Source organism: Microcaecilia unicolor, chromosome 13 (genome assembly GCF_901765095.1).
Source record: "Microcaecilia unicolor chromosome 13, aMicUni1.1, whole genome shotgun sequence".
Classification (NCBI taxonomy): Eukaryota; Metazoa; Chordata; class Amphibia; order Gymnophiona; family Siphonopidae; genus Microcaecilia; species Microcaecilia unicolor.
The window spans coordinates 91,551,153-91,577,739 of record NC_044043.1 but is presented as its reverse complement, the minus strand read 5'-3'; the positions used below and the strand labels follow the sequence as shown (position 1 = coordinate 91,577,739).

The 26,587-nt window shown below is 44.1% G+C and overlaps 1 protein-coding gene across 1 annotated transcript in view; it reads left to right on the top strand.

Moving 5' to 3' along the window:
• The first annotated feature begins 5,566 nt into the window (after positions 1–5,566).
• Positions 5,567–26,587, top strand: part of VWA5B1 (von Willebrand factor A domain containing 5B1) — a 126,638-nt gene continuing 105,617 nt past the window's right edge. The window contains exons 1-5 of the mRNA XM_030222168.1: positions 5,567–5,705; positions 9,406–9,567; positions 16,247–16,466; positions 18,423–18,568; positions 24,119–24,250. Coding sequence (XP_030078028.1) covers positions 5,567–5,705; positions 9,406–9,567; positions 16,247–16,466; positions 18,423–18,568; positions 24,119–24,250 — 799 coding nt within the window. The remainder of the gene's footprint in view (positions 5,706–9,405; positions 9,568–16,246; positions 16,467–18,422; positions 18,569–24,118; positions 24,251–26,587) is intronic.

Below are 26,587 nucleotides of genomic sequence, written 5' to 3'. Positions count from 1 at the left end.
TACATGGGGCCAATGATGTGCTGATCCAAACTCTATGCAGGCTATCTGTGGCGTTCCGTGTGATTACAGGAGAAACTGCTGCAGAGAGGTCTCGGGGAAGGAAATGTTTAGAAACAGTGGGCAACTTCCTTTGGATTAAAGTACCTTCACCTTTCCTTCTGAAGGATAATGACCTCAGGAAAGGTCAAAGTTTCTTGACGATGTTTATGTATCTTTTAAGTACCAGTGACAGATGTAATATTGCCCATGAGACAGAGAAGTTGAAGACAGAGGGGGAGAAGCAAGAAGGGTGAATATGTAGTTTGTCTCAGGGTCTCTCTGATCAACAGGTTGGCAAGAGATGTAGCAGTGGATAATATCTCTGGAGCTTGACTGATCAAGAGTTTTGCCTCTTTCTGTGCCCAGAGGCAAAATCCTTCATAACTCAGGCTGAGGTTAGACGGACTGTTGCTGGTTCTAAACTTGATTTGATCAGTTTCAAATTTTATTTTAACATATATAAGAAAGACTGGCTAGCAGGTCAATAATTTTACCCAATGCTGGTAACACTGAAATTGGCCTACAATTAGAAAACAAACAAACCAGGAGAAATTTCTTCCACAGACGATCAAAGATAGTTCACAAGAGTGGAAGAAGCCAACCACAAACTCCAAGAAAATCAACAGCAGTTTATTATGTAGACACAACGAACCCAACACGGGCCATGTTTCAGCTCTCAAGCCTTCCTCGGGGGTTCTTGTTTAGCCAACAAAAAGAGCATAAATATGAATAGTATAAGAGAGATAATCATCACTATTAGGGTCCCAAAGGGCAGAAACACCTAATAGTTGGTAGATGTAATAATAAAAACAGCTCAGCAGCAGGATAAAGAGAGTGTCTCCTCCTTTCTCAATAGTATACCAAAGGAAGAGACAACTCTCTATATCCTGCTGCTACCTGCTGAGCTGTTTTCATTGCTACATCTACTAACAATTAGGTGTCTGTGTCCTTTGGGACCCTAATAGTGCTGATGATCTCTCTTACATTATTCATATTTATGCTCTTTTTGTTGGCTAAACAAGAACCCCTGAGGAAGGCTTAAGAGCCGAAACACAGCCCGTGTTGGGTTCATTGTGTCTACATCATAAACTGCTGTTGATTTTCCTGGAGCTTGTGGCTCTCTTTCCCTCTCCCTTCCCAGTCCCCAGTCCCAGTCTCTTTCTCCCCAACCAGTTTTCACCACTCTCTCTCCCTCTCTTCCCTGAACCAGTCCCCATCAACCTCTTCATCCACCAACCAGTTTTCACTGGTCTCTCTCTCCCTCTCCTGAACTGGTCCCCGTCAGCCTTCTTCTCCCCCAACCAGTTTTCTCCTGTGTGTCTCTCTCGCTTTCCCTCCTCCAAACTGGTCCACATCAGCATCTTTCTCCCCTAACCAGTCCACCAGTCTCTCTTTCCCTCCCCTGAGCCAGTCCCCATCTGCCTCTTTCTCCCCCAACCAGTCCACCAGTCTCTCTTTCCCTCCTGCTAGTCACCTCTGGTCCTACCCCATAGCTGCTGCTTCTGTCCTGTCCTCCCCCCCCCCCCCCCCATAACTGCTGATGCTGCTACCGCTATTCCACTGCCCCTGCTTATACAGCAGCCTCTGTATTCTGCTCACATGAATTGTAGCTGCATGAAGATACTTTTTTCTCTGTCTCCTGCAGGTCCCTTCTAATGTTCTCACAGACCCCCCCCTAGGGATCTACAGATCATGAGTTGGAAACCACTCACTCTGCATTTTGTTATCTGTGCAGTGGGGGAATCCTGGACTCAGTACTTGTATCCCTCAACCCTCCTTCAAATTGGAAGTACTGCAGAGGCTGATGGGGCTTTGGTCTGTTTTAGCCCCCTGTTAGTTCTTTCCATGTTCACCAGCAGGACTGAGGAAAGGCATCTAATTCATTCAGTGTTTTATTTGTCTATGTGTCTGTGATATATTTACGGTGAAATGGAAACACTGTGAGCAAAACTGGAAAATAAGATGTTACTTTTTCTCTGGGTTTCTATTGGGGTCAATGTTTTGCACATAACGTGACAGTATTGAACCTCACTACTAGATCAAGGGATACAGAGTATCAGCCTCTTAAATGTACTGCTAACACTCGCTGTAGTATTTGCATCTTGTCAAAGAGAGCTTCCTTCTGGAGTTTATGAGATGTTACTTGCATAGGCAACCCGCCGAGGATGTTGAGATCGTGCGAGTAAGACAATTTGAAAAAAAATAAATAAACCTAGCCAGCTGTGTTTCGAAACTCTTTTTAATCAAGCCTGTGGCACCTAAAATGATGGGAAATATTTCTGTATCTTTCTGCCACATTTTCTTAGTCTGTGACTGCATTTCCGATTATCTGAAAATCGTCTCCCTCTTCATCTGATTCATAGAATAATTGCTTTGGACTGATACCTGTATGAACAATGCTGTTCTGGTGTTTTTCTAGTAGTAACACAAAATGGGTGCGGGATTACAAACGCAATTAGCAACAACACCAAAATAATCCACAAATGTCACGGTATGAAACTCAAATATAACAAACTTGTGAAAAAAAGAGAAGGAAAAGCCTCAAAGTAGTTCAGAACCAAACAAATGTTTCTAGAGCTATATCGATCTAAATAGATCTCTACTTCTTCATCGGCAAAAACATTCCCCAAAATAAAGTGACTTGATTTGAAATTGAAGACAAAATACAGTCTGTGCATGGTACAGTGCTCGAGAAAAAATGAAAACCACTTATCTTATTGCTTAAATGAAGCAGAAGAACAGCATCTGGTGGATGTTTCAAGATGCAAACTTACCCCCTGGCCAACGATGGCTTTTCGCTTGGAGAAGAGACAGCAGAGGGGAGACATGATACAGGTATATAAAATAATGAGTGGAGTGGAACAGGTGGATGTGAAGCGTCTGTTCACGCTTTCCAAAAATACTAGGACTAGGGGGCATGCGATGAAACTATAGTGAAGTAAATTTAAAACAAATTGGAGAAAATGTTTCCTCACCCAACGCGTAATTAAACTCTGGAATTCATTGCCGGAGAACGTGGTGAAGGCGGTTAGCTTGGCATAGTTTAAAAAGGGGTTAGACGGTTTCCTAAAGGACAAGTCCATAAACCGCTACTAAATGTCAAGTCTTTGCTTAAAGCCCACCTCTTCAATGCTGCGTTCGGCACCTAACCCTTACCGTTCAGTGAATCCAGACTGCCCCAATTTGACTGCCCCTATCGGACCGACCGTTCACTTGTCTATTAGATTGTAAGCTGTATGAGCAGGGACTGTCTCTCTTTGTTAAATTGTACAGCGCTGCGTAACCCTAGTAACGCTCTAGAAATGTTAAGTAGTAGTAGTAGTAAATGGACTTGGGAAAAATCCACAATTTCGGGAATAACATGTATAAAATGTTTGTACGTTTGGGTAGCTTGCCAGGTGCCCTTGACCTGGATTGGCTGCTGTCGTGGACAGGATGCTGGGCTCGATGGAGCTTTGGTCTTTTCCCAGTATGGCATTACTTATGTACTTAAAACTGCTTCAGGGTCTCAGATGGCAAAAATGATTCTGAAAATAAACACACAAACATGATTAGAGGAATTCCAAAATGCATAAAACAACCAAGGTCCACTTACAAACACATACTTAATAAAGCTGCATTCAAAAGGTCTCAAAAACCTTGCACGTCTACAGAGTATTTCCAAGATGGCTCCTATTTAACAAAAAGATGACGTCTTTAATTTCAAATGAAGTCACTTTATTTTTGGGAAGGTTTTTGCCGATGATGAAGTAGAGAATCTATTTAGATCGATATAGCTCTATTAACCTTTTTTTTTTTTTTTGGTTCTGAGCTACTTTGAGGCTTTTTCTTCCCTTTTTTTCACCATAAGTTTGTTATATTTGAGTTTCTTACTGTGACCCTTTGCGGATTATTTTGGTGTTGTTTTTCTAGTATGCTCATTTGTCTTGTATTGAGCTTTTTATCTGTTGGGATGGGGTTGTCCCATGTGATCACAGCCTGTTCTCCATAATTCTCTTAAAGGTCCTTTTTACTAAGGTGGACTAATGGATTTAACGTGCTGTAATGATTAGTGTGTGCTAAATGATAAGAAGCTCATTATATTACTATGGGCACCTTATCATTTAGCACCTGCTAAATCTGTTAGTAAATGAACCCCTGAGGGTCATGATCCCAGTGGTTTTCAGCTATAGCCGTTTTGTAGAGTTACAAAGTTTGCAGTGGAGGAAAGAAACGTGCCACTTTGTTGTGACTTTCCGTATAGCGATTTTATGCCATTGGCACTTCATGAGATGAGTAACCATGTCCATCTCTTTCTCGCAGACTCTTCATATATTTGCTGTAAACCATCTTCTGCCCACAATCCACCGTCTAGTGAAGTGGGAGACAATATGTATCATTGCTTTAAATCTCTAGCAAATAAATGAGTCCTCTGTGTTGGCGGGATTGTTACATAAAATCTCTTGAAAATGGAAAAGGTTATTAATCTGAGTGACAGTTCTCTTTTTTGATTACACTTCGAGTTGATGGCAGATCTTTGCAAATTTGGTGCTTGTAATTCCCTCTCTGGCTTATTGACGTTGTGATGAGTTTAGTAGCATATAATTATAGTGAAAGTGAGATTGTGGAGCTGCTTCCTCACCTGAGGCTCACTGAGTATCCCCTGCATCTCATTGTAAGCATTGACCACTCAGAGCTCAATAAAGTGACTCAGGGGTGGGGTGGGGGGGGAGTATTTTGGCCCTGGGGATGAACCTGCAAAGACCAAAACACATGAAACACATACACGCTAATAGAAAAGCACCAATACACTCTCTTCTGAGTTCTCTTCCCCCGTACTTTCACCACACTTAAAACGCCACCCACAGATAAAATTGTTACACCCTAATGTTCTCCTGCTATTGTTCTATCACCCTATCATTTCCCCATTGCTACATTCCATTGTTCTATTCCCAGAAGATACTTGACTTTGACTTTGTCTTCCCATAACTCTCCACAACGTACCCCATAATCGTACTGTGACCATTGTATTTCGATCATTCACAATGTATTGTAAGCCACACTGAGCCCGCAAATAGGTGGGAAAATGTGGGATACAAATGCAATAAATAAACGTATGGTGCTACCTTCTGGTTCCTTATCGGTGTGTAGCTGCTAGTTGCACCCACAGAGATTTTGAGAGAGGATTAGCAGGGAAGGAGATAAGCTACACAAGCAATAACAGAACGGAGACTAAAACTTTAATTAAAGGTAGAATTCCCAGATGTTTTCATGGATGTATTCACACTTTGCGGGCCCCAGGGAAGGGTGGGCACAAGCTCATGAGTATTGCTTTTGTGCATTTTAGAAATGAATTTTCTTCACCCTGCTTTCTTGTTTTCATACACATCTGAGCTAGAGGCTGCAAAACTAAATTCTGATCCACATTGGCTTGAAAAAAAAGGACTGTGAGGGGGGAGGGGAAATCAAAGAACAGCAAACCAGGTCAGTTAAAAAAAGCTCACCCTCTTCTCCTACAGATCTGAAGGCCATCTGCATCAATCGCAGGATGCCGGGGCTTCTGAATCGAAGCAATGGCACCCCCCTGCCTCTCACCAGCGCGGAGATCAGCTCCTGTGTCAGTGGTTATGCTCTAGGGATGACCACTTCCCTGACCTACAGCAACCCGGAATCTCAGCCCATCGAAGGTAATCCATACTGTTATATGTGACAGTGTCCTCAGTGATGCTAAGCTATATGGTGCTTTGTCTTGTGATGATGGGTAAATGTGAATCGATTTGTTACTCTTCTTTCAAAAAGTACAAAGACTAGGGGCAGTATGTGGAGTTACGTGGAGGGGCATAATCAAACGGGGCACCCAAGTTTTCCTAAGGACATCCTCGCAGGACATCCCCGTGAAGGGGCAGGGAAACCCGTATTATCGAAACAAGATAGGCGTCCATTTTTCGTTTCGATAATATGATCGGGGACGCCCAAATCTCAACATTTAGGTTGACCTTAGAGGTAGTCGTCCTTAGAGATGGTCCTCCCCAATTTTCGGCGATAATGGAAACTGAGGACACCCATCTCAGAAACGACCAAATCCAAGCCATTTGGACATGGGAGGCGTCAGCATTCGTAGTGCACTGGTCCCCCTCACATGCCAGGACACCCGGGCACCCTAGGGGGCACTGCAGTGGACTTCAGAAAAAGCTCCAAGGTGCATAGCTCCCTTACCTTGTGTGCTGAACCCCCCAACCCCCCCTCCAAAACCCACTCCCCACAACTGTAAACCACTACCATAGCCCTTAGGGATGAAGGGGGGCACCTACATGTGGGTACAGTGGGTTTCTGGTGGGTTTTGAAGGGCTCACATTTACCACCACAAGTGTAACAGGTAGGGGGGGATGGCCCTGGGTCCGCCTGCCTGAAGTGCACTGCAGTACCCACTAAAACTGCTCCAGGGACCTGCATAGTGCTGTCATGGAGCTGGGTATGATGGCTGGCATAGAGGCTGGAAAAAATATTTTTATAGTTTTTTTTTAGGGTGGGAGGAAGTTAGTGACCACTGGGGGAGTAAGGTGAGGTCATCCCCGATTCCCTCCGGTGGTCATCTGGTCAGTTTGGGCACCTTTTTGAGGCTTGGTCATAAGAAAAAATGGACCAAGTAAAGTTGCCTAAGTGCTCGTCAGGGATGCTCTTCTTTTTTCCATTATCGGTCAAGGATGCCCATATGTTAGGCACACCCCAGTCCCGCCTTCACTATGCTTCCGACACGCCCCCGTGAACTTTGGTTGTCCCCGCGACGGAAAGCAGTTGAGAACGCCCAAAATCAGCTTTCGATTATGCCGATTTGGGCAACCATGTGAGAAGGACGCCCATCTTCCGATTTGTGTCACAAGATGGGCGCCCTTCTCTTTCGAAAATAAGCCTGATAGTGGCACATTAAAAACAAATAGGAGAAAATATTGTTTCACTCAGCATATAGTTAAGCTCTGGAACTCTTTGCCAGCGCATGGAGTAAAAGCAATTAATGTAAATGGCTTTAAAAAAATGTTTGGATAGACTCCTAGAGGAAAGGTCCATAAACCATTTTTAAATTAGACCTAGGGAAGGCCATTGCTTACTCTTGGGATTACGTAGCAGGGAATCTTCTTACTTTTTAGGGCTCTGTCATGTATTTTTAACCTGGACTGACCACTGTTAGAAACAGTCAGATTATCTTTTAATAAATACCTGCTGTGTGTCAAAGCCCTGCCCATGACTTCTGCTCTTACTCTTCGATGGACTTACCGCTCCGCGGTGCTCCAAGTGACGGCATCCTCCCTCCCTCCCGCAGTTGTGTTCTGGCCTTCTAGGGCACACATGCTCACCACAGTCCATAGTTTATAGGGCTAGGGGCAGGAATCCGTGTGGGTGTGCTGGGTGTGATGTCATAGGCCTGGGCGGATTTAAGGAAGCCCAGGCCCTGCTCCTGTGCCTTTGTAATGGGTCTTCTGGTTTCTTCCCAGCCTTGTGTGCCTCGTATTGTCTTCTGTTTCAAGCCTTGCCTTGTTCCAGTTTCCAGTCCTGCCTTGTTTCAATTTCAAATCCTGACTGGTTCCAAGTCCTATCTTGTTCCAGTTTCAAGTCCTGCCTTGTTCCTGTGCCTAGAACTGCCTTGTCTCCAGCCTTGCCAAATCCCACTTTGTCTTCAGCCTTGCCTTGTCTCCAGCCTTGCTGAGCCTTGCTTTGTCTCGTCCTGCCTTGTCTCCTACCTTGCTGAGTCTTGCCTTGTCTCCTGCCTTGCCAAGTCCTGTCTTCTTCTAGCTCCTTGTTCCAGTTTCAAGTTCTGCCTTGTCCTGCCTTGCCTTGTCTGGACCCAAAAAACAGAAAGGCAATCAATCTGCAAGCTCCAAGATGGAAATGATAATAGCAGATCAGTGATAGATATGTAAACTTTATTCATGCAATAGAGATGCAAGGAGATTGCAATTTGCATGAATAAAGTTTGCATATCTATCACTGATCTGCTATTACCATTTCCATTTTGCCTTGTCTGGATCCAATTCTTGCCCTGTCCTGCCTTGCTCTGTCTGGACCCAGCCAAGCTCAAGCCAAATCTACCTTGTTTCCAGTCCTTCTTGCCAAGCCTTGATTCGTCTAGCCTTGTTAAGCCTTGTTTTCTTTTCTTTTCCTGTCTTGCTTGCCTTGCCTATCTTGTTTCCAGTGTAGCCTTGCTAAGCCCTGTCTTCTCTTTCTGCTTTGTTTGCCTTGTCTCCAACCAAGCCTTGCCTGCTCTGCCTGCTTCCAGTCTGAGTTCTCCTTGCCTAGTATTATGTGCTGTGCCTAGCCCGAGTGACTCACCTGCACTAGTCGGTCCATGACTATGACCCAAGGCTCACCTTCCTCTTGAACTGTGACACTGTGTCACTTCCATCTGGAATGTGTTCTGTTTTTTGGCTTAAGTTCGTCCCATGACCACAGAATTTCCTGTGTCCAGAGTAGCCAATAGCACACATGCATTCATGTAAAGCCTGCCCGAACCACACCCATGACACCCCTCTTCAAAACTATTTGCACCACGGATCTACACTTGTGAGTAGTGACGTTTCAAAAATCACTATTTAAATATATAGGGCATTTACATATGTAAATCTGCTATTTATATATAGAAATACTATATACATACTTTAGGCGTGGCTTATAGAATAACGCTCAGCATTTTTTCTGGGGCCGATTTTTTTCCGACGCCATTTATAGAATCTAGCCCTTGGTGCACATCGCAAACTGTGGTATAGTATTAACATAGTAAGGAGCTGCTTTACATGCATTTGCATTTTTCACATCTCATTACTCCTATAACATGGGGTGACTTATTTAATGATGGGTTAGTGCAGCACAACCAGTGCTAGAGCCCTTTAACATGCATTAAGAGACATATAACCAGGGCTTTTTTTGAGGGGGTACTTGGGGGTATTGAGTACAGGCATCTTTTCCATTGGCTGCTAAAATTGACCCATGATCCCCAAGTTTTGATGAAAGAGCTCAGGCTCTACACAACAATTCTGCCTTGTCATAGATTCTGTGACTGGTTGCAGGGGGCCTGGCTATTGTGGAGTGGGTCCCTCAGTGTTCACCTCACCCCTGAAGGGTGGCCTGGCATTTGAGTACCGGCACCTTTTTCGCTAAATAAAATGCATATAACACACGTTAGTACCTTAGTGCAGCTTGATAACTTTTCCCCTTAGTCACTGTCTTCTGGCTTTGTCTGTTCTAGAAAGCTAGCTTACTCTTTCCATAATTTTTGATGTGCCATCTTGTATGTTGCACAGGAGATTAGAATAATGTCTTGTGCCTTTGTGGTGATGATGTGCCAACTGTAATTGGTTCTGCTTTTGAGTATCTAACAAGTTTCTTTCTTCCTAGGTCTTTTTGTTTACCCATTGAATGAGTATACGACAGTGGTTGGGTTTGAAGCTGTGATTTGCAGGCGGATTGTAACCGTGCAGATAAAGGACAAGGCGAAAATAGATGACTGCTACTATGACTGCTGTGGCCTTTCCAATGGTCGATTTCAGGATGGAAACGGTAACTCCATTGCTCTGGATCCATTTTGTCATTGGAGAGGAACTGGAGGGCAAAGAGAAGTAGAGGTTGCTGGGGTACTGGTGGGAAAGGTGGGCAGTGTTGAGGATTTAAGGGTATCTGGTTGAGTCTGGACCAGTTTGAATTCAGATTCCGAACATGCTATGACCTTTCACAAACCGTGAATTACTGTGATCTGTGAGATGACATGATTGGATCCAGCTTAACAAGATGGAAAAAAAAAAGAAAGCCAATATACTGTAGATAAAGAATGGTTTTGTGTGTACTTTGGATCCTCTAGGGTTCATGTATTACAAGTTTTGAAGAGAATTTGGATTCCCTTCAGTCCCTAGGGCATTCAGTAAATCTTTGCTTTCCATGCTTCGTTTTATGGGTCACAATACCCTACGGCATCGTTTTAGGCTGAAGTTTGTAAGATAATCAACATGAGAGGATGTTTCTCCCCAGGGCTTCTTATACAGCCTAGAAGAGATGGACAGCTAGAAAAGTTTCATTTTGGGTCATTTCCCCTGTCGTTTCCAGTAGTGTTCATTTTATTTTATTTGGGGGATTTTTTTGTCCATTTTATCATTATGGGAGCAATCTTGATCAGTGTACTCTCATTGCAAAGAGTGCAGACTGTTACTGCCAAACGAAAAGCACAAGATATCTTGTCTTTTTCTGCTTGTTTTCATTTGTTAATGACATGGGATGTATTGTTGACATTTCACATGTTATTACAAACGATAGCTCATCCCTATAGCTTCAAAGGATCAGTGTTGCTTAAGTTTGAACCTGTCAGAACCTTCTCCTTTTCCCCTTTTTTGTGGTTTGGTTATTCCACCTTGTAAATACGCTACCTGAAATGGAGACATTTTCATGTTTGGGCTGGGTAAATAGAAGAAATCCTCTTAAAGGAGTGTAACTATTTTTCAAATATAGCAGCTATCGAGCAGCTTCAGCCAGCTCCCTGCCAAACACACCACCAAGCCTGTAAATGCAGCCACAGTTCTGGGAAGGTTACAGATTCTAGACAAATATAATTGTTCTCTCCTCCACCTCCACCATCAGATCATCACCATCCTAACACAGGGAATGATGGAGTTCTATGACCTTTCTATATATTGTCCTTCTAGGATGATCCATGGAACTTGCTCATGCAGCCTTGGTTGTAGGAAGATTACAGGGTTCAACACCGACATCATTGTTCTCTCCTTCACCTATATCATCAGATCATGACCATACTAACCTAGGGAATGATGGATATCTATGTCCTTTCTATATATTGTCCTTCTAGGATGATCCATGGAACTTGCTCACACAGCCTTGGTTGTAGGAAGATTACAGGGTTCAACACCGACATCATTGTTCTCTCCTTCACCTATATCATCAGATCATGACCATACTAACCTAGAGAATGATGGATGTCTATGTCCTTTCCATATATTGTCCTTCTAGGCTGATCCATGGAACTTGCTCATGCAGGCTTGACTGTAGGAAGATTACAGGGTTCAACACCGACATCATTGTTCTCTCCTTCAACTATATCATCAGATCATAACCATACTAACCTAGAGAATGATGGATGTCTATGTCCCTTTCCATATATTGTCCTTCTAGGCTGATCCATGGAACTTGCTCATGCAGCCTTGGTTGTAGGAAGATTACAGGGTTCAACACCGACATCATTGTTCTCTCCAACTATATCATCAGATCATGACCATGCTAACCTAGAGAATAATGGATGTCTATGTCCTTTCCATATATTGTCCTTCTAGGATGATCCATGGAACTTGCTCATGCAGCCTTGGTTGTAGGAAGATTACAGGGTTCAACACCGACATCATTGTTCTCTCCTTCACCTATATCATCAGATCATGACCATACTAACCTAGGGAATGATGGATATCTATGTCCTTTCTATATATTGTCCTTCTAGGATGATCCATGGAACTTGCTCACACAGCCTTGGTTGTAGGAAGATTACATGGTTCAACACCGACATCATTGTTCTCTCCTTCAACTATATCATCAGATCATGACCATACTAACCTAGAGAATGATGGAGGTCTATGTCCCTTTCCATATATTGTCCTTCTAGGCTGATCCATGGAACTTGCTCATGCAGGCTTGACTGTAGGAAGATTACAGGGTTCACCACCGACATCATTGTTCTCTCCTTCACCTATATCATCAGATCATGACCATACTAACCTAGGGAATGATGGAGGTTAAGGTCCTTTCTGTACATCTTGTCCTCCTTTTAGGCTAATCCATAGGTTTTGTAGACCGTATTTCTTTTCTAAAGAAAGAAGAGAATTAAGCAACATGAAGAAAGGGAAAGTTACGAGTCATACCTGTATGAAGATGAATTCCAAATCGAATAATCATTTTATTAATACTAGAATTATCCTAGGAAATAATGAACTTTGGTTATTTTTTTTCTGTATTGGTATGCAAATTCCAGCAACATTTCTTTGTACACAAGAAAACAGTTTTACAGTGCTGGGCCAACAGTCTATCATCTACTGCAGACTGCTGCTGTAGAATCACAGCTCACGTAGTTAGTTAATGTTACCACTCAAAAGAAGTCAAACCAGTTTTCCTGGCTAAAAAAATTAATAATATTAGGGGGGATGCATGAGGTAAGGACACTAAGTGGGAAAGTTATCAATGTGGGCTACTGTTAAGACATGTTATTTTACTGTTAACCTCAGTTATTAGTAACTAGGTCTCATTGCATATAATGGGATCTGAGGTAAAATAGCACGAGTTAGTGATAATATAACACATCTTAGCAGCCCAAAAATTGATAACTCCCCCCCCCCCCCCCCCACACACACACAAACACTGGTAACTAGAGCTGATATTGTGATGTCATCCTGCTGAAACCGAATCTGTGACTGAAATTGACTGCTCGGTTTTGGCAGAAACCAAAACCATAAAAAAACTCCCTCCCTCCACACCTGATCCAAATGGTCCCCCTCCTGAACTGACCCCCGGGAGCAGCCCCCCCTCTGTTCTCCCCCTCCCCTGCAATTTCTTCCCCTATCCTACCTGTGGGCCTGCCTCCTGCTACGGAAAGACCCATTTTGTGAGTGGAACCAGCATGGGTAGGAGACTCACTCCTGTCCGTGCTGGTTCCAGTCGCAAAATGGCTTTCTGGGACGTCCTGCAGCGGTCTGTTAAGGTTGCTGTGGGAAGTCTTAGCAGCCATTGTGATGGAACAGTGGAACAGTGCAGGAACAAATGGAGCTTGTTCCCGCCCCCAATAATGACACTAGACCACCAGGCCTTCTCTCTGCAAGTGGATGGGGGGAGCGGAAGTGATAGTGGGGAGGGAGGAGTGATCGAGAGGGGAGGAAAAGTGAGTTTGGGGTTTTAGCTTAAAATGCCTGTGCATTTTCGGCTGAAACCTGAACCCATATTTCAGTCCAGTTTCGGTGCCGAATAATGAAACCGAAACTGAAATTCGGTCGGCCTCTAGATGTCATAATGCCTCATTCCACCAATGCCTAAGAGCCAACCTCATCAGTGATGTCACAGTGGCTTCATTGATCTATACGTGGCTCACTTTTATTACATATAGTAGCCATTTCAATTTCTAGAGACATTTCTTTTTCCTTAAAAAAAAAGAGGGGGGGGGGGGAGTTATCAATGTGGGTTACCATTAAGACATGTTATTATTTTTTAATTTATAGAAATCTGTATTAAGCTTTGTTGAGACATAGCAAAGCAAAAACAGCATAGCACAATACACGAAGAATAAACATTTGAAATGTAACTAACATAAAGTGCTAGGCAAGCAAAGAACGAAATATGTAACACTTGTCTAATCCGTTACAGCAAACAACCAGGTCTCATTGCATAAAATGGGACTTTTGCTAAAATAGCATGAGTTAGTGGTACAATAACATATCTTAACAGTAGCCCATATCGATAATTTCCCCCTTTAGCGTGAAGAGTTTGTCTGGTAACCAGAGCTGAGATTATGATGTCATAATACCTCATTCCACCAATGCCTAAGAGCCAACCTCATCAGTGATGTCACAATGGCTTGATTGCCCTAGACCTGGCTCACTTTTATTATATATAGCAGTGATTTAACCAGAGCTGAGATTGTGATGTCATAATGCCTCATTCCACCAATGCCTGAGCCAACCTCATCAGTGATGTCACAATGGCTTGACTGTCCTATACTTGGCTCACTTTTATTACATATAGCAGTGATTTAACCAGAGCTGAGATTGTGATGTCATAATGCCTCATTCCATCAATGTCTGAGCCAACCTCATCAGTGATGTCACAATGGCTTGATTGCCCTAGACTTGGCTCATTTTTATTACATGTAGCAGTGATTTTAATTAGTTTAACCTCCATTATTAGTGACTAGGTCTTACTGCATACAATGGGATCTGTGTTAAAATAGCATGAGTTAGTGGTAAAATAACATGTCGTAATAGTAGCCCACATTGATATCTTCCTCCCTAAATATCTGCGTTCCAGAATAGAGCTCATCTGAGAAAAGGCACCCTAAGACCAAAGCCAAAGAATAGTACAGGACCCTGCAACATGTGAACTGAAGTCTCTACTATCATGAATATGAGACTGAAACAGAACCGAAAATAAGACATACACAAAACAGCTTTAAAAGTCACAGGGTGTCTCTGCATTGCCAGATGTTTTCCGTACTGCATTATGATGTGCATTTTTCTGTTAATTAAGTTCCTCAGTGGCTCTCAGGTTGCTAGTTTTCATTTTCATGCATTTCTAATTAGAAAATTATTTCTCATCTTATAAGAATTCAGCAGATTTGTCAGGTCTGCTGCGGCAGCATGTGTAGAGATGGAAGGTGGAAGGGTAGAGCCCCATCTTATTGTTAAGCACAAGTGAGATCCCTTCGCAAACACGTACCTTATCTTTTTATACATTGCATACATGTACGTCTGATACAATATGACAGAAAAGCAAGGAAGAGAAGGGAAAAAAGAAGCATGATCTTAACTTTTTCTGGTTTAACAATTTGCTGTCAGCCAGGCTTTATTTCTTGTAATCTGGGTGCCTTCAGCCAAACGCTCTCATATCCTGTTTTGTTCCCTCAAATGTCGGAGCACTGGACCTCTTCCACGGTGGTGTTGCATGCCTTGTTGGGTCTGATGTTGGTGAACATGTCCCATCGCATGACTGTGACACCTGCTGGCAGTGGTTTGCTAGCGCAGCAGCTGGTCTTCCTAGGTGGTCTTCCGCCCATGGACTAGCCAGGCCTCATTCCTGCCTAGCTTCTAAGATCTGACTGGAGTAGGCTCATGCAGGATTGTGCTGCTGAGGAAGCCTTATACAATGTGGACCCAATATTCAAAAGAATCATGTGGTCATTGCCAATGACAAAGGCATAAGTCTTTGCCTTTTGAAAATTTTCAGCAGTTAAACGTGACTATGTGGAAAATGCACTGTTATAGGTTGCATACATAAAAGGTATGTGTATTTGGAGAGGAGAAGTTAAGGGCAGTCAATAGGGACACTGGCAATTATACATATAAAAGGCAATTCTATAACCCAGGTGTCCTCATTTCCGCACATATTACACTTGTAAACACTTAGAATAATGGCATACAAGCATGTATGTGCACACATAACGTGTGTAAATGCAATGTATTTGCAAAGCGGGTCATACAAACTGCTATATGTAATAAAAGTGAGCCAAGTATAGGGCAATGAAGCCACTGTGACATCACTGATGAGGTTGGCTGTTAGACATTAGTGGAATAAGGCATTATGACATCACAATATCAGCACTGAGGGACATAGACAGAGATACCACTTACTGTAATACTGTAAGATGTGAATACCTGCCACATTCAGGAACTTGCACTTATACCAGCACTGTGGGTGGTATAAATATGTGTGCCTTAATGTTAGGCATGGTGATACCGGGTTATGTTAGTATTCTAAAACAGAACTTTGGTGTCTAGGTTCCTTTATTGAATAGCCTCCTACCACATGCCCTTGAGACACTTAACAGGAAACACCCAGTAATAAAATTGCCCCCATAATGCGGCTAAATATACAAAACAAATTAATGATGATAATAATAAAGCACCTATGGCTACCACTGATGCTGAAAATCTAGTTCCCTGTTTTTTTAAAACCAGGGATATGAAGTTAGATGCACCCTAAGATCATTTCCATGCTCTGCATCCAGTGTAAATACAGTAAAATTATGAGCCCTCATACTGATAGTAGAAGTTGAACCTTTGTCACATTACTTCTTTCTTTATATAATCTTCAAAGACATCTTCCCATTCTTGGAAGGATGACTTGTGTCAGAGCAACTTCCACCCTCATGCTGCATGCCACCTTCTAGCTTCTGTCCTCATGGCCATGTACGTCTACCTTCTACCCTCATTCCATATACTCCCAACTTCTATCCCCTTGTTGCCAATGTCCTGCCACATCTTTTAACAATACTCTGATTTCTGGGATGTGAGGAATAGGATAAGTTAGAGCAATGTGACCAATAAAAATGACACTTCTAATAAAGGAGAATATTTTGTCATAAAATGAAAACATAGTCCAAGGTGGTTGATTTTCTTAGGGTGAGCATGGGATTTTCTTTTGTAGGACTTATTCTCTTCCAACCACTTTACCCCTCTCATCTGTGATGTTTTTTTTCCTAACTCAGGAAGAATTGTTTTGGATGAAGATTTGGAAAGAATTATTTTTGTGGCCAACCTGGGTGCCATCCCTCCTCTGGAAAATGTATCCATCTTGATCAGCACCTCCTCTGAACTGCAGACCTTGCCCAGTGGTGCAGTGAGGGTCATTCTCCCTGCCGTATGTGTTCCCAGAGTCCATCACTGCATACCAGAGAACTCTCTCTTTCCAACAAACCAGCTCCGATTGTAAGAATCACATTTTATAATTTCTCTCGGTTTTAGTATTTTTTTTTTAATTGGTGATGCAGCAGCCTCATATACCCTTCATATGTCCTTCACATTCCAAAAATTCTGATTGAACCTGGCTGGATATTTAACCAGTGTTCTAGTCTAATTAGTGGGATGCATTCCTGCCCTCTGAATTTCCAACCATCATCACCTTCCTATCAGTACTTGGTTGAGAAGTGTTGTCCAAGATGGAGTATGGAGAGGCAGTGATTCCCCAGAAATATTCCTAAATTCCACACTGCTCTCCTGACATGCCCACTGTATTCTATCGCAGTCACAATGCACTAGGGGAGTGGTCATAGAGATTCCTGCAGCAAACCAAACACAAACGACCTCCGGAACTGGAACAATGGTACAATCTTTAATGAAATGGATCCGACACGGGCCATGCTTTGGTGCACAAAACAGCCTGCCTCAGGGATCAATCTAGTTTTCCTCTATGTTGGAAATAACCCAGATTGTCCTTTTATAAAAATGTTTTAGTCTGTAGAGATTGTACCAGAAGCTCCCAAATGCAGTAGTGGAGGTGAAAAAGGACCGCCAAAAAGAGATTCCTGCATTCCCAAAAAGATTTGTAAATAACAACCTTGTCCTCCTCACAGTCAGTTATTTCCCAAAATCCATTCACCCATAGTTCAAAAATGTAGTCCTTTTCTAAATTATAACTATCCCTTTTAGAGTCATCATAATGTTATAAAGCTTCAGAGTCTGGGAAAGAAAACAGACAGTAGGAGACAGTATTCTAACCAGATTGATTTGTTGAGTCTCCTCAATGACTCTTCGCCTGACTGGCCTGTTCACTGATTAAAAGATTGATTGACAGGTGGATTTTTGTTGGAGTTACTGGTAGCTTGATTGACTGATTCAATTATCTTTAGATATGTCTGGTTGACAGCCAACTGACTGGTCGAAGGATTGGATGAATGAACATTATTTGATTTTGTGATTGGTTGGTTGAAGCATTGATTGGTTGTTGATATAAAAATCTAGTTAAAGAATGGATTATACAGTTGCTAATCACCTCTTTGCCTACTAATATTTTAAAATATTATTGCAATTGTACTAATTAACATTAACAAGATTCAGAGATTATATGATTTATTATTAGATCTTTCAATTGTTATTTTAAGTATCACTGAAAGCTGGTTGATAGAATTTTGATTTGGCAGTTATTTTCCAATTAACTCCACCGGCTTATACTGCTTTTTCTCATTCACAATCTACGTAAGAGGTGGTGTATTGGTGATTGCTAAAGATTATTTACAATTTCGGATTAGTGACAAATACATTCCTTGTGAACAGGATTCCTTTATGTTTATCCCACACGTTTGAATTCCGTTACTGTTTTCGTTTCCACCACCTCCCGCGGGAGGGTATTCCAAGCATCCACTACTCTCTCCGTGAAAAAATACTTCCTGACATTTTTCTTGAGTCTGCCCCCCTTCAATCTCATTTCATGCCCTCTCTTTCTACCGCCTTCGCATCTCCGGAAAAGGTTCGTTTGCAGATTAATACCTTTAATAAAAAGATTTAAATACAAAATCATAATTGTTCGAGGCTTCTGCAGATGAGGATAGAGCCCATGGGGATGGGGAGGGAGGGGGACAGAATCTGCGGGGATGGGGCAGAGATGGAGACAGGGCCTGCGGGGATGGGGTGGGGATGCAGACCGAAGCCACGGGGACGGGGCGAGGACAGGGACAAATTTTGTCCCCGTGTCATTCTCTACTTGCCACCTTAACTGGCACCTGTCCCTGACATAATGGTTTCCCCCATTCCTCAGCCTCAATGGCATCAGAAAGGAACCAGGGGAAGAGTTTCAGTTACTACAATGAAGAACAATAGATTTCTGTCAAACCTAGCAGCCCAGATTGTCTATTTGCGGGCTGAACTATATTTTAATTGTTTGCACAGGAAAGAAAGGCATCAGTGTGGCACTGGAGTTTCAGATCAGACTAACCGACTGTGCTTGGCAACCCTCCTTGAGACAGAGGCTGTGAATGCCACAGAATATGAGTTCAGCTTCCACTTGGAGATTCGAGGGCCGTACCTACTCGCAGGTGAGTCCGATTCCGAAACAGCAACATTCGGGAATTTGTGCATCTTTCAGTGGCTCTAAATGCGTACAGCAGTTGCAGAGGCACAAACCTTTTACAAATAACACATGAGCATCCAGGCAGGCATAGAGGATGCTAACAAGATAACACTGCAGTAACGACATCAAGTTTCAAGTTAAGAGGCTTAGATTCCGTTACCTTTTCTGATCCATATAGGGAATCGCCGTATAAAACATTTTCCCAGGCAAAACCTGTTTTACACACAGAAAAAGGGTTTTTCTAACATTGTGCAGGGAAAAGAGTGCATCTGTGGAACAAGACTTTAATTCTCCTTAAATGCTTTTACAATAGGAATGTCCATATCAGAGATGAATAAAATCGAACAGTCCATTCAAAGTTTAGCTGCCCAGTGGTTCTTTCTGCAATGCTGTTATAACCAGGCAGCCCCTCTTCTCCACTTACTACATCCATGTCTGAATGCAGTTCAGGGTTTTCCCACTCACCTGGAGGAGAGAATTGCGATTGCCCACTTGGATATGGGGATATAAGGGTCGGCAATTACATTTATTTATTTGGATTTATTTACCACCCCTTTTGAAGACATTCACCCAAAGCAATGTGCAACAAGTTGTAGGTGACAGCTTTTTATTGGACTAACTTAATGAGTCTTCAACAAGCTTTAAAGAGTTATCTTCTCTTCTTCAACCCCCCCCCCCCCCCCCCCCTCCCCAGCAGTCCCTCGTAGTTAAGGTGAATAGATATGGTTTAAAAACCACTTTAAAATGAGCTAGATGAGGGAGTGAGTTCCAGCATAGAAGGCTGTAGAATGAAAAGAAGGAGTGTCTTGGTGTGTCTCAGCAATAACTAGAGGGGGGGGGGGGGGGTGGAAGTGATAGTTGGTTAATCTTCCAGCCAGAAACAGACTCAGTTCATCACGTACTTATCTGAACCTTCACTATCCAAGCTGCATTGGACTCAGATACAAATCAACCTATGCATCCAATTTTTTTTACTTAAGTACGCAAATGTGGAATGCATTACCAAAGTGTGAAAATGACGCACGACCATCAAAACCTTAAGCGAACTTTAAAGACCTATCTGTTTTGCAAGGCCTACCCTATTGATTCTACTTAAATGCCTCAACTCTACAATACATCTATACATACATTGCAATGGACATTTTACTTCTTATTTCCTTGTCCCTTATTGTACCCATTTACCCCTACCTTACCTGACCCTTTTTCTAATTGTATTTGTTTAATACCTACCGTATTTGGCGTCCACCATTACGGTATTTTGTAAGCCACATTGAGCCTGCTAATATGTGTGGAAATGCGGGATACAAATGTTACAAATAAATAAATATGTTGGTAATGCATTGGGTGAGAAGAATTAAGAGGTATAAGTAAATTAAGGGCCCTTTTACAAAGGCACATCAGAGCGTCCAGTGGGCACCAAATCAGCATTTACCAGCTGGCTACCATGTGCCCCGGCCGGTAATTCTGAATTTGGCAACTGCTTAAAACAAGCAGTGGAAAACATTTTCTATATTCTGCCGCATGGCGCTTACTTGGTGGTAAATGGCGGTGAGCGCCCGGGTAGCGCATGAGACCTTACCGCTAAGTCAATGGGTGGCGGTAAGGCCTCAGGCCAAAAATGGACGTATGCTGGTTTGTATTTTGCCGCAGGTCCATTTTTCGACCCCTTATAAAAGACCCTATTTCTAGTACACGGCAAGAACGGGCCCGGTGCGGGCCCAAAAGACGCACTCGCACTGCCGCAGGCCACTTTCGCCATGGCTTAGATATACTGGAATCCCCATATGTATTACTTTATGTTTTACTGTAGTCAGTACACTTCTGAGGCTCGACACGGTGCCGTGTTTTGGCATTGTCGCCTACGTCAGGAGTCTGTTAGAATGTAGTATGGTAATGAAAACAAGGAGTCTTGGAAAAGCTCTTTATATACACAAAGGACAAGGCACCTTTGGAAGGTTGCCGTCAAAGTAATTGCGCCATGAAGCGTCAACATAGTAGTATTATTATATGTTGACAGTCTGTAATGTGGGACTGTCGGTAATGTGTTTGTCTAGTTATGCAACAGAGACGAGATGTTGTAATGGTATAAACAGCAGGGCCGTCGAGAGGGGGGGCAGGGGGGACAAATTCCCTGGGCCCGGGCCTCCAAGGGGGGCCCGGCGCCGCAGTCCCCTCCACCCGCCCCCCTCCATCCACCACCGGGCCTGGCCTCCCTGAATTCAAATCATAGAGCCTCACCTTGACCTCGCTCCGTGTGAAAGAAGCGCAGCAGCGGCAGTCTGCACATCTCCTCCCTTCGGGCCTTCCCTCCCTGTGTCCCACCCTTGTCTGACATAACTTGTGTGAGGGCGGGACACAGGGAGGGAAGCCCCGCAGGGAGGCGATCTGCAGACTGCCGCTGTTGCGCTTCTTTCACATGGAGCAAGGTTGAGGTGAGGTGCTATGATTTGGATTCAGGGGGGCCCGGCCCAGACTCTCAGCAGCCCTGATAAACAGCATTAACTGAGACTGAAACTGATTGAAAATAAGATTCTGGTCCTGGCCCATAATAATAATACTTAAGATCTGTACAGTGCGGACGGACATAAACTGTGTTGTATAGTGCTGATATCTTTTGGAGTATATATGTCCCTGTCCAGAGGAGCATAACCTCGGGTTAAATAAAGGCCGCTCAAATTTGGGTACCCAAAACTGGGCGCAGATCCCAGATTGCCACCCAAAATAATTAGTTAATGGGTCGCAATGATTTAAGTATCGGAGCTAACAAACAGGGGGTCTTTTATTAAGGCGCGCTCACGTTTTTGGCACGCGTTAAAATTAGGCGCGCACTAAACGTTAGAGACGCCCATAGGAATGCATGGGCGTCTCTAACTTTTAGCACATGCCTATTTTTAGTGCACGCTAAAAACGTGAGTGCGCCTTAGTAATCGACCCAACCTAAGTGCCTAAACCTTGCAACACAACGAAACCAAAGCTCGCAATAGACTCTACACAACTCTTCCTCGCTACGATTCCCCAATGTGTCTATAACACACCAACCTTATATCGTCCACAACAACTCTCTGTATTTGTTTCTCTACCGGAAATGGCGAACGCCTCTACGGTACAACGTAAGCCACATTGAGCCTGCACATAGGTGGGAAAATGTGGGATACAAATGCAACAAATAAATAAATAAATAAATGTATTACTTTATTGCATTTGTATCCCACATTTTCCCACCGTATGGCAGATTCAATGTGGCTTACATATTGCTAAAAAGGCAGTTACAAAATTTAGATTTGTAGAAGTCTAGCACAAAATACAGAAGTACAATAAATGCTTAGGTTGATGTATTAGCAGACTAGTAAAAAAAGGCCCATGTCTCAAAAAAAATGAAACGGGTGCTAGGAAGGCTATCTTGTAATGGTGATTATGTTTTTAAGGATCTCATTGAAGTGATTTCTCCTCTCTCCCCTGCCCTCCCCTCCATGTCCAGCGATTCTTCCCTTCCCTCACATCCCCTCCATATCCCACGATTCTGACCTCCCCTCCATGTGCAGCGGCGATTCTCCTGTGCCCTGCCGTCCTCTCTATGTCCCGTGATTCTGGCCTCCCCTCCATCTCCAGCGATTCTTCCCTTCCCTCACATCCCCTCCACATCCCACGATTCTGACCTCCCCTCCATGTGCAGCGGCGATTCTCCTGTGCCCTGCCGTCCTCTCTATGTCCCATGATTCTGGCCTCCCCTCCATGTCCAGCGATTCTTCCCTTCCCTCACATCCCCTCCATATCCCACGATTCTGACCTCCCCTCCATGTGCAGCGGCGATTCTCCTGTGCCCTGCCGTCCTCTCTATGTCCCGTGATTCTGGCCTCCCCTCCATCTCCAGCGATTCTTCCCTTCCCTCACATCCCCTCCATATCCCATGATTCTGACCTCCCCTCCATGTGCATAGGCGATTCTCCTGTGCCCTGCAGTCCTCTCTATGTCCTGTGATTCTGGCCTCCCCTCCATGTCCAGCGATTCTTCCCTTCCCTCACATCCCCTCCATATCCCACGATTCTGACCTCCCCTCCATGTGCAGCGGCGATTCTCCTGTGCCCTGCCGTCCTCTCTATGTCTCGTGATTCTGGCCTCCCCTCCATGTCCAGCGATTCTTCCCTTCCCTCACATCCCCTCCATATCCCATGATTCTGACCTCCCCTCCATGTGCAGCGGCGATTCTCCTGTGCCCTGCCGTCCTCTCTATGTCCCGTGATTCTGGCCTCCCCTCCATCTCCAGCGATTCTTCCCTTCCCTCACATCCCCTCCACATCCCACGATTCTGACCTCCCCTCCATGTGCAGCGGCGATTCTCCTGTGCCCTGCCGTCCTCTCTATGTCCCGTGATTCTGGCCTCCCCTCCATGTCCAGCGATTCTTCCCTTCCCTCACATCCCCTCCATATCCCACGATTCTGACCTCCCCTCCATGTGCAGCGGCGATTCTCCTGTGCCCTGCCGTCCTCTCTATGTCCCGTGATTCTGGCCTCCCCTCCATCTCCAGCGATTCTTCCCTTCCCTCACATCCCCTCCATATCCCACGATTCTGACCTCCCCTCCATGTGCATAGGCGATTCTCCTGTGCCCTGCCGTCCTCTCTATGTCCTGTGATTCTGGCCTCCCCTCCATGTCCAGCGATTCTTCCCTTCCCTCACATCCCCTCCATATCCCACGATTCTGACCTCCCCTCCATGTGCAGCGGCGATTCTCCTGTGCCCTGCCATCCTCTCTATGTCCCGTGATTCTGGCCTCCCCTCCATGTGCACCGGCGATTCTCCTGTGCCCTGCCATCCTCTCTTTGTCCTGTGATTCTGGCCTCCCCTCCATTTCCAGCGATTCTTCCCTTCCCTCACATCCCCTCCATATCCCGCGATTCTGACCTCCCTTCCATGTGCAGCGGCGATTCTCCTGTGCCCTGCCGTCCTCTCTATGTCCCGTGATTCTGGCCTCCCCTCCATTTCCAGCGATCCTCCTCTGCCCTGCCATCCCCTCCGTGTCCCCCTTAAATGGCAGGTCCCTTTGCTAGCAGTAGTCATCATGGTAGCTGAACTCCTCTTTCTTCCCTTTCTACGCATCAGGTGGAACACTTGTTCTAACCTGTGAAATTGTATTTTTGAAGTTCAATCGGCCACTGATTTCAAAGTGATTCACTGCATGTGTTACCCACAGAGACAGACCCTGGAAAATCACCGTCCCCTCCTCCACATGGGGTGAGGATGGGGGGTAGAAGTAGGAGTGGGGGTGGGATGGAGGGGGCAGAGGTGGAACCACGGAGAGCAAGAAGAAGTAAGAGCGGGCGTTTCATTTTCAAATCTCTGTGCCTGATTTCTGCAGATTTCCCCTGCATTCTCTGCAGGGTGTGAGACCCAGCAGTACACCAGCCAGCTTATTTAAGGTTTCAGTTGGGGTAACAACAGAGTGTCAAAATGTTTCCATGTTCTCACTTCCTCCATCTCTGCAGGATTTTGTCTCTTTTTTTTTTTTTCCTGTCAGGTGTTGAAAGTCCAACTCATGAGATCCGAGCTGACGCGGATCCCTCTGCTCCCTCGGCAAAAAGTATCACCATCACACTGGCGAACAAGCACACATATGACCGACCCGTGGAGATTGTCATTCATCCGAGTGGTATGGTCTGCTGTGTTAAGCATTTTCTCCTTTTCAGATTCAGGACACATTACTGGCCTAACAATCTGTTCGTGGGCTGTCAAAGGAAAACAGAGAGGAGGTCATTTTTGGAAGGGATAGGTTTGTTTGTTGTTTTTGTTGTTACATTTGTACCCCACACTTTTTCCCACTCATGGCAGGCTCAATGCAGCAGGTAATGGAGGGTTAAGTGACTTGCCCAGAGTCACAAGGAGCTGCCTGTGCTGGGAATCGAACTCAGTTCCTCAGGACCAAAGTCCACCACCCTAACCACTAGGCCACTCCTCACCATTTACACATGTAAAGAGCTGATTATAAACATGTAAAATGGCATAAAAACATACGGAGAGATTTTAGAAAAGGTTCTGCTCAAATACGCAGCAATGCGGAGAGATTTGAAGACGGCATGTTCTGGTTATGAGATGGGCAGACCTTCAAGATATACAAGTCATTCCCAATTTCAAAAAGGAGTGAAAAAGGAAGCAAATCACCAAAACTCTTTCATAAAAAGTTGAATTTATTCACCAGAATCTTTAAATATATAAACAGTCATGAGCTCATGACTGTCTAAGCAACAGCATAGAGTGATTGATCGCATCAAACGCTGCAGAAATATCAAACTGGAGCAGAATGACCTGTTTCCCTCTACTCAAAATAGATTTAACTTTTGAAGTGAGAACCAGAAGCAGTGTTTCAGTAGTATGCCTAGATCTGAAAACCATGTTGCATATAATGTAAAACATTAAACAATTCTAGAAAGGATTGTGTAGTTCATTTTCCAGAAATCCTATCAGTCTGTGCATCCGAGAAATACCGTCCACTGGCCGGTAATTTGGTAACGGAGGAAAATTTATGTCAGTAAGGTTATCCAAATAATAACCATTTTATAAAGAGAGATTTACAAACCAAGGACCCCTTTTACCAAGCTGCGGTAAACGGGAGCCTGCGCTGATAAAGAGCAGGCATCAAGTTGATGTAACTGTTGGTTCTGATCCCTTGACGAAGCGACAGCAAAACTGCTGTCCGTCAGGACTCGCTGAGCCAGAAGATAAGTGTTGTCTTGTGTGCCAGAAAAGTTTCCGGCGCACAGCGCTAACCGGGTGGTAATCGAAAATACGCTTGGCTCCTCACGCTTACGGCGCTGGCCCCGAAGATGGCCGGCCATCGATTTCGCCAGCGCCGTTCGATTATGCCCCTCCTAGGGATATAGGGGGAGGGATATAGTAGGGGCGGGTTAGAGAGGTCCCCGATTCAGGCCTCCTGAACTTAGGTTCCTCAGGTTTTATGGATTTAATGGGCTCAAACTTGTGGATCCCAGGTCTCTTTCTTGTTGATTTTTTAAACTTGCATCTACTTCCCTCAGGGCTTGAAGTAAAGTTTCAGCCCTATACTGGAACTAAAATGTATTCTAATTTTTTGCCTGCATTGCTGCACTGTAACTAATTCCATATGCAGCTCATTACATGCATTAGCATGGAAAGTATGTTAAAATTAGCTCACCCTTTTACTTCCTGCTAAAAACGTTCCCGCTTTAAAAGTGATTTTAACGTACAGAGACTTTGCGCTAATGCCAAAATAAACCACTGCATGAAGCCTGCCACAGTTTATAACATTGGCATAGATCAAGGATTGTCAATCCAGTCCTTGGAACACATCCAGTCAGGGTTTCCATATTAAATATGCATTGCATGGAAATCTGTCTCATGCATAATCATGGTTTGTAGGTATTCTGAAACGGTATGTCTCAAGGACTGACTTGAGGCCCACTGACCTAGATGACCTTAGCTGGCTAATTAATGCTTTTAAATGCTGACCAGGATAAGGGACTAAGGGGGAAAGTTATCAACGTGGTCTACCATTAAGATGTGCTATTTTCCCACTAACTTGTGTTATTTTACCACAGATCCCATTTTATGCGATGAGACCTAGTTACTAATAACTGAGGTTAACAGTAAACTAACATGTCTTAACAGTAGCCTACATCGATAACTTCCCCCTTAATTAAAGAAAAAAAGAAATGTCTCTGTAAATTGAAATCACCGCTGTTGGGCTCATTTTCAAAAGTGAAGGACGCCCATCTTTCGACATAAATCGGAAGATGGGCGTCCTTCTCACAGGGTCGTCCAAATCGGTATAATTGAAAAGCAGATTTTGGACGTCCACAACTGCTTTCCGTCGCAGGGGCGACCAAAGTTCAAGGGGGTGTATCGGAGGCGTAGCGAAGGCGGGACTTGGGCGTACCCAACACTAGTACGTCCTCAACCCATAATCAAAAGAAACAAGGATGTCCCTGATGAGCACTTGGACGACTTTAGTTGG